At 39.6% G+C, this 12,087-nt stretch overlaps 1 protein-coding gene across 5 annotated transcripts in view; it reads left to right on the top strand.

The window, feature by feature from the left end:
* Nucleotides 1–12,087, top strand: part of LOC127851899 (inositol polyphosphate 5-phosphatase OCRL-like) — a 71,418-nt gene that overhangs the window by 28,210 nt on the left and 31,121 nt on the right. For all 5 annotated transcript variants that reach the window (XM_052385860.1, XM_052385861.1, XM_052385859.1 and 2 more), the window contains 3 exons: nt 440–548; nt 8,724–8,833; nt 9,921–10,056. In XM_052385860.1, coding sequence (XP_052241820.1) covers nt 440–548; nt 8,724–8,833; nt 9,921–10,056 — 355 coding nt within the window. The remainder of the gene's footprint in view (nt 1–439; nt 549–8,723; nt 8,834–9,920; nt 10,057–12,087) is intronic.

Genomic DNA, 12,087 nt, shown 5'->3' with positions numbered 1-12,087 from the left:
GCTAATCAGGAGCAACACTTTCAGCAATTTTGGTATTTTTCACTTATAGGAAGTCACATCATAGCAAAAATCCAGTTTTAGCTTGAAGTGTTGTCCTGATTAGCCTGTGTAGACTGCACAGGCTAATATGGGATGATACTTTACGCTCATGCATTCAGCCTGATTTTCTCAGAGCAAGGCGCATGTATAATGAAATTTTAAATGAGTAATCTACTATATTCTATGCGTTATGATTGTTGTTTTCTAGATAAATCTTTTGTCAGGATATTAAATAGATTTGGGTGTTAGTGAGGTAATCAACGCTTGAAACAAAACTTAGAAATTTTAATTGAAAATAAGGAACATTATTATTATATTACTTTATTAAATAGGACACTTCAAATTCTCAAATCACAAATGATTAACCATTGGGTCAAGTGTTTCCTTGTTGTTTTTTCAGTGTGGTATTCTGGCTCGGTGACCTGAACTATCGTATTGACCAGGACATCAACACTGTGAAAAGTCTTGTGGTACGAGGCCTGTACAACAAGCTCACTCCTCATGATCAGGTATAATGCAGGCACTGAATGCCTTATAGGCTTAGTTTAAACCTTTACGCCTTAGAAGCAAAGTCACAAAGGCTATGTGCAAACAGCATTTAACAAGAACAGCCTCGCATTATGTCAGCTAAGTTAACAGTGTAATGTACACCATTATGTCAGCTAAGTTAACAGTGTAATGTACTCCATTATGTCAGCTAAGTTAACAGTGTAATGTACACCATTATGTCAGCTAAGTTAACAGTGTAATGTACACCATTATGTCAGCTTAGTTAACAGTGTTATGTACTCCATTATGTCAGCTAAGTTAACAGTGCAATGTACACCATTATGTCAGCTAAGTTAACAGTGTAATGTACACCATTATGTCAGCTAAGTTAACAGTGTAATGTACTCCATTATGTCAGCTAAGTAAACAGTGTAATGTACTCCATTATGTCAGGCAGTGCTCCAGCTAGGCCTAAATCGAAGGGCGCCGCGCCCTGCCCTCCCGAACCTCTGCCCTGCCCCCCGAACCTCCTCCCTGACCCCCCCCCCTCACATATGATAATTCATAAATCTCTTATTACATTGTAATTAGTTTAATCCTCATTGTAGACAGTATATTTGAATGGTTTAATAATAATGGGAATAATACAATTATTTATAACATATAAATTAACATGCAATAGAAAGCATTCCAGAAACACCCGTGCGCTCAAACGTGCCCTTTTCACAAAATGCTGCGCGTGGAACGTGCCCTTTTCACAAAATACTGCGCGTCGAAAGTGCCCTTTTGACAAAAAAGCCCCCTGCCCTTTTCAAATCCTAGCTGGAGCACTGATGTCAGCTAAGTTAACAGTGTAATGTAATCTGTTATGTCAGCTAAGTTAACAGTGCAATGTACTTCATTATGTATAGTGTTATGTACTGTTTGTATAGTATCTGGATTTATCCTAAATTTCAAAACTCAGGATGAGTGCCTGGATTAGGTTGAAAAATAATGTTTTTAATCTACTTTCGTTCAGTGTTTAAACATGAAAACATAGGAAATTATTATTTGTGAATTCTTGGATATGCCTACCTACAAAATCAACGAAATTAATTTCCCACACATGAAAAAGATTTTGCGCTATTCAATTCAGTGTCTTTGACTTAACTATGGTTGAGTGCACCTTTTCAATCTTAGCTGTGTATTGATCTCAGCTGTGTATTGATCTTAGCTGTGTATTGATCTTAGCTGTGTATTAATCTCAGTTGTGTATTGATCTCAGCTGTGCATGGATCTCAGCTGTGTATTGATCTCAGCTGTGCATGGATCTCAGCTGTATTGATCTCAGTTGTGTATTGATCTCAGCTGTGTATTGAGCTCAGCTGTTTATTGATCTCAGCTGTGTATTGATCTCAGCTATGTTATGATCTCAGCTGTGTAATGATTTCAGCCGTGTATTGATCTCAGTTGTGTATTGATCTCAGATATGTATATATCTCAGCTGTGTATTGATCTCAGCTGTGTATTGATCTCAGCTGTATTGATCTCAGCTGTGTATTGATCTCAGCTGTATTGATCTCAGCTGTGTATTGATCTCAGTTATGTATTGATCTCAGCTGTGCATGGATCTCAGCTGTATTTTGACATCAGCTGTGTATTGATCTCAGCTGTGTTATGATCTCAGCTGTGTTATGATCTCAGCTGTGTATTGATCTCAGCTGTGTATTGATCTCAGCTGTGTATTGATCTCAGCTGTGTATTGATCTCAGCTGTGTATTGTATTAATCTCAGCTGTGTACTGATCTCAGCTGTGAATTGATCTCAGCTGTGTATTGATCTCAGCTGTGTACTAATTTCAGCTGGGCATTGATCTCAGCTGTGTACTAATTTCAGCTGTGTATTAATCTCAACTGTATTGATCTCAGCGGTGTATTGATCTTAGCTGTGTATTGATCTCAGCTGTGTACTTATCTTAGCTGTGTATTGATCTCAGCTGTGTATTGATCTCAGCTGTGTATTGATCTAAGCTGTGTATTGATCTCAGCTGTGTATTGATCTCAGCTGTGTATTGATATCAGCTGTGTAATGATTTCAGCTGTGTATTGATCTCAGCTGTATTGATTTCAGCTGTGTATTGATCTCAGCTGTTTATTGATCTCAGTTGTGTATTGATCTCAGCTGTATTGATCTCAGCTGTGTATTGATATCAGCTGTGTATGGACCTTAGCTGTGTATTGATCTCAGCTGTGTATTGATATCAGCTGTGTTTTGATCTTAGCAATGTATTGATCTCAGCTGTGTACTGATCTCAGCTATGTACTGATCTCAGCTGTGTTATGATCTCAGCTGTGTTATGATCTCAGATGTGTATTGATCTCAGTTGTGTATTGATCTCAGCTGTGTATTGATTTCAGCTGTGAATTGACTTCAGCTGTGTATTGATCTCAGCTGTGTGTTGATCTCAGCTGTGTATTGAGCTCAGCTGTTTATTGATCTCAGCTGTGTATTGATCTCAGCTGTGTATTGATCTCAGCTATGTTATGATCTCAGCTGTGTAATGATTTCAGCCGTGTATTGATCTCAGTTGTGTATTGATCTCAGATATGTATATATCTCAGCTGTGTATTGATCTCAGCTGTGTATTGATCTCAGCTGTATTGATCTCAGCTGTGTATTGATCTCAGCTGTGTATTGATCTCAGTTATGTATTGATCTCAGCTGTGCATGGATCTCAGCTGTATATTGACATCAGCTGTGTATTGATCTCAGCTGTGTTATGATCTCAGCTGTGTACTGATCTCAGCTGTGTATTGATCTCAGCTGTGTATTGATCTCAGCTGTGTACTGATCTCAGCTGTATATTGATCTCAGCTGTGTATTGTATTGATCTCAGCTGTGTACTGATCTCAGCTGTGAATTGATCTCAGCTGTGTATTGATCTCAGCTGTGTACTAATTTCAGCTGTGTATTGATCTCAGCTGTGTACTAATTTCAGCTGTGTATTGATCTCAGCTGTATTGATCTCAGCGGTGTATTGATCTTAGCTGTGTATTGATCTCAGCTGTGTACTGATCTTAGCTGTGTATTGATCTCAGCTGTGTATTGATCTCAGCTGTGTATTGATCTCAGCTGTGTATTGATCTCAGCTGTGTATTGATCTCAGCTGTGGTTTGATATCAGCTGTGTAATGATTTCAGCTGTGTATTGATCTCAGCTGTATTGATCTCAGCTGTGTATTGATCTCAGCTGTTTATTGATCTCAGTTGTGTATTGATCTCAGTTGTATTGATCTCAGCTGTGTATTAATCTCAGCTGTGTATTGATCTCAGCTGTGTATGGACCTTAGCTGTGTATTGATCTCAGCTGTGTATTGATATCAGCTGTGTATTGATCTTAGCAATGTATTGATCTCAGCTGTGTACTGATCTCAGCTGTGTACTGATCTCAGCTGTGTTATGATCTCAGCTGTGTTATGATCTCAGATGTGTATTGATCTCAGTTGTGTATTGATCTCAGCTGTGTATTGATTTCAGCTGTATTGATCTCAGCTATGTATTGATCTCAGTCATGAATTGATCTCAGCTGTGAATTAATCTCAGCTGTTTTGATCTTAGCTGTGTATTGAACTCAGCAGTGTATGGACCTTAGCTGTGTATTGATCTCAGCTGTGTATTGATATCAGCTGTGTATTGATCTTAGCAATGTATTGATCTCAGCTGTGTACTGATCTCAGCTGTGTACTGATCTCAGCTGTGTTATGATCTCAGATGTGTATTGATCTCAGTTGTGTATTGATCACAGCTGTGTATTGATTTCAGCTGTGTATTGATTTCAGCTGTGTATTGATCTCAGCTGTGTATTGACCTCAGCTGTGTATTGATCTCAGCTGTGTATTGACCTCAGCTGTGTATTGATTTCAGCTGTGTACTGATCTCATCTGTGTTGTGATTTCAGCTATGTTATGATCTCAGCTGTATATTGATCTCAGCTGTGTATTGAACTCAGCTATGTATTGATCTCAGCTGTGTATTGATCTCAGCTGTGTATTGAACTCAGCTGTGTACTGATCTCAACTGTGTATTGATCTCAGCTGTGTATTGATCTCAGCTGTGTATTGAACTCAGCTGTGTTTTGATCTAAGCTGTTTATTGATCTCAGCTGTGTATTGATCTCAGCTGTGTATTGATCTCAGCTGTGTATTGATCTAAGCTGCGTATTGATATAAGCTGCGTATTGATATCAGCTGTGTATTGATCTCAGCTGTGTATTGATCTTAGCTGTGTACTGATCTCAGCTGTGTATTGTATCAGCTGTTTAAGGACTTAAGCTGTGTATGGACCTTAGCTGTGTACTGATCTCAGCTGTGAATTGATCTTAGCTGTGTATTGATTTCAGCTGTGTACTTATTTCAGCTGTGTATTGATCTCAGCTGTATTGATCTCAGCTGTGTATTGATCTTTGCTGTGTATTTATCTCAGCTGTGTTCTGATCTTAGCTGTGTATTGATCTCAGCTGTGTATTGATCTCAGCTGTGCATTGATCTAAGCTGTGTTCTGATCTCAGCTGTGTATTGAACTCAGCTGTGTATTGATCTCAGCTGTGTAATGATTTCAGCTGTGTATTGAGCTCAGCTGTTTATTGATCTCAGCTGTGTATTGATCTCAGCTGTGTATTGATCTCAGCTATGTTATGATCTCAGCTGTGTAATGATTTCAGCCGTGTATTGATCTCAGTTGTGTATTGATCTCAGATATGTATATATCTCAGCTGTGTATTGATCTCAGCTGTGTATTGATCTCAGCTGTATTGATCTCAGCTGCGTATTGATCTCAGCTGTGTATTGATCTCAGCTGTGTATTGATCTCTGCTGCGTATTGATCTCAGCTGCGTATTGATCTCAGGTGCATATTGATATCAGCTGTGTTTTGATCTCAGCTGTGTATTGATCTCAGCTATGTATTGATCTCAGCTGTGTATTGATCTCAGCTGTGTATTGATCTCAGCTGTGTAGTGATCTCAGCTGTGTATTGATCTCAACTGTGTATTGATCTCAACTGTGTATTGATCCAAGATGTGTACTGATCTAAGCTGTGTACTGATCTCAGCTGTGTATTGATCTCAGCTGTGTACTAATTTCAGCTGTGTATTGATCTCAGCTGTGTACTAATTTCAGCTGTGTATTGATCTCAGCTGTATTGATCTCAGCGGTGTATTGATCTTAGCTGTGTATTGATCTCAGCTGTGTACTGATCTTAGCTGTGTATTGATCTCAGCTGTGTATTGATCTCAGCTGTGTATTGATCTCAGCTGTGTATTGATCTCAGCTGTGGTTTGATATCAGCTGTTTAATGATTTCAGCTGTGTATTGATCTCAGCTGTATTGATCTCAGCTGTGTATTGATCTCAGCTGTTTATCGATCTCAGTTGTGTATTGATCTCAGTTGTATTGATCTCAGCTGTGTATTAATCTCAGCTGTGTATTGATCTCAGCTGTGTATGGACCTTAGCTGTGTATTGATCTCAGCTGTGTATTGATATCAGCTGTGTATTGATCTTAGCAATGTATTGATCTCAGCTGTGTACTGATCTCAGCTGTGTACTGATCTCAGCTGTGTTATGATCTCAGCTGTGTTATGATCTCAGATGTGTATTGATCTCAGTTGTGTATTGATCTCAGCTGTGTATTGATTTCAGCTGTATTGATCTCAGCTATGTATTGATCTCAGTCATGAATTGATCTCAGCTGTGAATTAATCTCAGCTGTTTTGATCTTAGCTGTGTATTGAACTCAGCAGTGTATGGACCTTAGCTGTGTATTGATCTCAGCTGTGTATTGATATCAGCTGTGTATTGATCTTAGCAATGTATTGATCTCAGCTGTGTACTGATCTCAGCTGTGTACTGATCTCAGCTGTGTTATGATCTCAGATGTGTATTGATCTCAGTTGTGTATTGATCACAGCTGTGTATTGATTTCAGCTGTGTATTGATTTCAGCTGTGTATTGATCTCAGCTGTGTATTGACCTCAGCTGTGTATTGATCTCAGCTGTGTATTGACCTCAGCTGTGTATTGATTTCAGCTGTGTACTGATCTCATCTGTGTTGTGATTTCAGCTATGTTATGATCTCAGCTGTATATTGATCTCAGCTGTGTATTGAACTCAGCTATGTATTGATCTCAGCTGTGTATTGATCTCAGCTGTGTATTGAACTCAGCTGTGTACTGATCTCAACTGTGTATTGATCTCAGCTGTGTATTGATCTCAGCTGTGTATTGAACTCAGCTGTGTTTTGATCTAAGCTGTTTATTGATCTCAGCTGTGTATTGATCTCAGCTGTGTATTGATCTCAGCTGTGTATTGATCTAAGCTGCGTATTGATATAAGCTGCGTATTGATATCAGCTGTGTATTGATCTCAGCTGTGTATTGATCTTAGCTGTGTACTGATCTCAGCTGTGTATTGTATCAGCTGTTTAAGGACTTAAGCTGTGTATGGACCTTAGCTGTGTACTGATCTCAGCTGTGAATTGATCTTAGCTGTGTATTGATTTCAGCTGTGTACTTATTTCAGCTGTGTATTGATCTCAGCTGTATTGATCTCAGCTGTGTATTGATCTTTGCTGTGTATTTATCTCAGCTGTGTTCTGATCTTAGCTGTGTATTGATCTCAGCTGTGTATTGATCTCAGCTGTGCATTGATCTAAGCTGTGTTCTGATCTCAGCTGTGTATTGAACTCAGCTGTGTATTGATCTCAGCTGTGTAATGATTTCAGCTGTGTATTGAGCTCAGCTGTTTATTGATCTCAGCTGTGTATTGATCTCAGCTGTGTATTGATCTCAGCTATGTTATGATCTCAGCTGTGTAATGATTTCAGCCGTGTATTGATCTCAGTTGTGTATTGATCTCAGATATGTATATATCTCAGCTGTGTATTGATCTCAGCTGTGTATTGATCTCAGCTGTATTGATCTCAGCTGCGTATTGATCTCAGCTGTGTATTGATCTCAGCTGTGTATTGATCTCTGCTGCGTATTGATCTCAGCTGCGTATTGATCTCAGGTGCATATTGATATCAGCTGTGTTTTGATCTCAGCTGTGTATTGATCTCAGCTATGTATTGATCTCAGCTGTGTATTGATCTCAGCTGTGTATTGATCTCAGCTGTGTATTGATCTCAGCTGTGTATTGATCTCAACTGTGTATTGATCTCAACTGTGTATTGATCCAAGATGTGTACTGATCTAAGCTGTGTACTGATCTTAGCTGTGTATTGATCTCAGCTGTGTATTGATCTCAGCTGTCTATTGATTTCAGCTGTGTATTGATTTCAGCTGTGTATTGATCTCAGCTGTGTATTGAACTCAGCTGTGTATTGATCTCAACTGTGTATTGATCTCAGCTGTGTATTGATCTCAGCTGCGTATTGATCTCAGCTGCATATTGATATCAGCTGTGTTTTGATCTCAGCTGTGTATTGATATCAGCTATGTATTGATCTCAGCTGTGTATTGATCTCAGCTGTGTATTGATCTCAGCTGTGTATTGATCTCAGCTGTGTATTGATCTCAACTGTGTATTGATCTCAACTGTGTATTGATCCAAGATGTGTACTGATCTAAGCTGTGTATTGATCTCAGCTGTGTATTGATCTTAGCTGTGTATTGATCTCAGCTGTGTATTGATCTCAGCTGTCTATTGATTTCAGCTGTGTATTGATTTCAGCTGTGTATTGATCTCAGCTGTGTATTGAACTCAGCTGTGTATTGATCTCAACTGTGTATTGATCTCAGCTGTGTATTGATCTCAGCTGTGTATTGATGTCAGCTGTGTATTGATCTCAGCTGTGTATTGATCTCAGCTGTGTATTGACCTCAGCTGTGTATTGATCTCAGCTGCGTATTGATCTCAGCTGGGTATTGATATAAGCTGCGTATTGATATCAGCTGCATATTGATCTCAGCTGCGTATTGATCTCAGCTGTGTATTGATCTCTGCTGCGTATTGATCTCAGCTGCGTATTGATCTCAGCTGCGTATTGATATCAGCTGTGTTTTGATCTCAGCTGTGTATTGATCTCAGCTATGTATTGATCTCAGCTGTGTATTGATCTCAGCTGTGTATTGATCTCAGCTGTGTATTGATCTCAGCTGTGTATTGATCTCAGCTGTGTATTGATCTCAGCTGTGTATTAATCTATGATTTGTTTGTAGCTGTATAAGCAGCTGAAGACTCACAGTGTGTTCAAGAAGTTCAAAGAAGGGGAGATCAAGTTTGCACCCACCTATCGCTACGACACGGGCACCGATAATTTTGATACCAGGTATTCTTTATTGTCATTGTAATAATTTATCTTTTATTATTCATTTTCTTGTGCTTTTTTAGCTTTAGACATTTTTTAAGGCACATTTTTTTGTACAAACATATGTTTTTAAAATGGCTTGATTAGTCATTGGAAAATATATATTTTGTAAATATCTCTTGATTGGTCTTATTAACAGGGTTTTACCTTTAAGTGAAATATTTAAAAATGGCAAAATTGTTTATTGGAAAAATGTAGGACCTTTTTACATTATTGGTATTGACTTTTGTGTGAAAATGTTAATTTTATTGGATATTATTTGGAAAGAAATGATTGGTTAGTATGGACAGAGTTCTCAATAGTATACAGAATACACACATTAAGGTATCGAGATATCCAGGTTAGTGTTTAATACGGATTTGTAGCGAGATCACAAGACTTGGCAACATTTACCTGTTATTTCTATTAGGCCCATGATCTTCTTTCTTGAAACACCAATATATATCAGATGCAGTGTTATTCCCTAAATAAGGGCTTGAGGATAAAACAATAAAAAAGGACTTAAAAATAACTGAGCTGTGCTCCGTCAAAATGGGCTTATTAAATGTGGGCAAAGTAGCAGAATGCACAGGCTTAACAGAGGTGACAATTTCTGCTTAAATGTAATTTTTAGCTCGGCTGTTTTCGGAGAAAAACAGAGGATTTGTCATAACCAGCTCGTTGTGTTGTGTCCGTCGTTGTCCGCGTCGTGCTAAAACCTTAACATTTTGTCAAGGTTTTGAACATTGGCTCTAAAATCAAAGTGCTTCAACGTACAACTTTGAAACTTCATATGTAGCTGCACCTTGATGAGTTCTACATGCCACACCCATTTTTGGGTCACTAGGTCATAGGTCAAGCTTTCATTTATTAAAAACTGCACCCCCAGCCGAGCCTGGCACCCGTTATGCGATGCTCTTGTTTATTTAAAGGACCTCTCTTCTAAACCAGCCTAATCTGGGACAATACACACATGCACTAAGCCTAGTTTTTCCAGGGACCGCCTCAGATAGTTTTCACATTTTAGAACCAGCTAAACCACAACTTACATCTCCAATTATTCCCACAGTGAGAAGGCACGTAACCCGGCCTGGTGTGACCGGATCCTGTTCAAAGGCGAGGAGATCAAGCAGATAGTGTACAGGTCTCACCCTGTACTCAAGATCAGTGACCATAAACCTGTGAGCAGCCTCTTTGATACAGGGGTAAGTGTAGATGGTCCACCCTGTACTCAAAATCAGTGACAATAAACCTGTGAGCAGTCTCTTTGATACAGGGGTAAGTGTACAGGGTCCATCCTGTACTCAAAATCAGTGGCCATAAAACTGTAAGCAGTCTCTTTGATACAGGGGTAAGTGTACATGTCCCACCCTGTACTCAAAATCAGTGACCATAAACCTGTGAGCAGCCTCTTTAATACAGGGGTAAGTGTAGAGGTCCCACTCTGTACTCAAGATCAGTGACCATTAACCAGTGAGCAGTCTCTTTTTATGCCCCCGGTAGGGTGGCATATAGCAGTTGAACTGTCGGTCAGTCAGTCAGTCAGTCAGTCAGTCAGTCAGTCAGTCAGTCAGTCAGTCAGTCAGTCAGTATGTTTGTCAGTCTGTCAGTCCATCCGAAAAAAAAACTTTTAACGTTGGCCATAACTTTTTCATTATTGAAGATAGAAACTTGATATTTTGCATGCATGTGCATCTCACGGAGCTGCACATTTTGAGTGGTGAAAGGTGAAGGTCATGGTCATCCTTCAAGGTCAATTGTCAAATATATGGCGTCTATCCGTCCGTCCAAAAACTTTAACATTGGCCATAACTTTTTCACTACTGAAGATAGCAACTTGATATTTGGCATGCATGTGCATCTCACAGAGCTTAACATTTTGAGTGGTGAAAGGTGGAGGTCAAGGTCATCCTTCAAGGTCAAATGTCAAATATATGGCGTCTGTCCGTCCGAAAACTTTAACATTGGCCATAACTTTTTCAATATTGAAGATAGCAACTTGATATTTGGCATGCATGTGTATCTCATTAAGCTGCACATTTTGAGTGGTGGAAGTTCAAGGTCAAGGTCATCCTTCAAGGTCAAAGGTAAAAAAAACAACAACTCTTTTTTTAATGCGGCGTTCTCATGAAGCTGCACATTGTGAGTGGTGGAAGTTCAAGGTCAAGGTCATCCTTCAAGTTCAAGGTCATCCTTCAAGGTCAAAGGTCAATTTTGTTTCAAAGCGGCGTTCTCATGAAGCTGCACATTGTGAGTGGTGGAAGTTCAAGGTCAAGGTCATCCTTCAAGGTCAAGGTCATCCTTCAAGGTCAAAGGTCTTTTTTTTCTTCAAAGCGGCGTTCTTATGAAGCTGCACATTGTGAGTGGTGGAAGTTCAAGGTCAACGTCAACCTTCAAGGTCAAGGTCATCCTTCAAGGTCAAGGTCATCTTTCAAGGTCAAAGGTAAAAAAAAAAGTGTTTTTTTCAAAGCGGCGTTCTCATGAAGCTGCACATTGTGAGTGGTGGAAGTTCAAGGTCAAGGTCATCCTTCAAGGTCATCCTTCAAGATCAAAGGTAACAAATATTTTTTTCAAAGCGGCGTTCTCATGAAGCTGCACATTTTGAGTGGTGGAAGTTCAAGGTCAAGGTCATCGTTCAAGGTCAAAGGTCAATTTTTTAATATATTTCAAAGCGGCACAATAGGGGGCATTGTGTTTCTGACGAACACATCTCTTGTTATACTGTGGTAAGTGTACAGGTCCCACCCTGTACTCAAAATCAGTGACCATAGACCTGTGAGCAGTCTCTTTGATACAGGGGTAAGTGTACATGTCCCACCCTGTACTCAAGATCAGTGACCATAAACCTGTGAGCAGCCTCTTTGATACAGGGGTAAGTGTACAGGTCCCACCCTGTACTCAAAATCAGTACCACAAACCTGTGAGCAGTCTCTTTGATACAGGAGTAAGTGTACAGGTCCCACCCTGTACTCAAAATCAGTGACCATAAACCTGTGAGCAGTCTCTTTGATACAGGGGTAAGTGAACAGGCTCCACCCTGTACTCAAAATCAGTGACCATTAACCTGTGAGCAGTCTCTTTGATACAGGGGTAAGTGTACAGGTCCCTGCCTGTACTCAAAATCAGTGACCATTAACCTGTGAGCAGTCTCTTTGATACAGGAGTAAGTGTACAGGTCCCTGCCTGTACTCAAAATCAGTGACCATTAACCTGTGAGCAGTCTCTTTGATACAGGA

The sequence above is a fragment of the Dreissena polymorpha genome, chromosome 11 (assembly GCF_020536995.1).
Source record: "Dreissena polymorpha isolate Duluth1 chromosome 11, UMN_Dpol_1.0, whole genome shotgun sequence".
NCBI classification, from domain to species: Eukaryota; Metazoa; Mollusca; class Bivalvia; order Myida; family Dreissenidae; genus Dreissena; species Dreissena polymorpha.
This window is presented reverse-complemented; position numbering and strand designations above follow the sequence as displayed.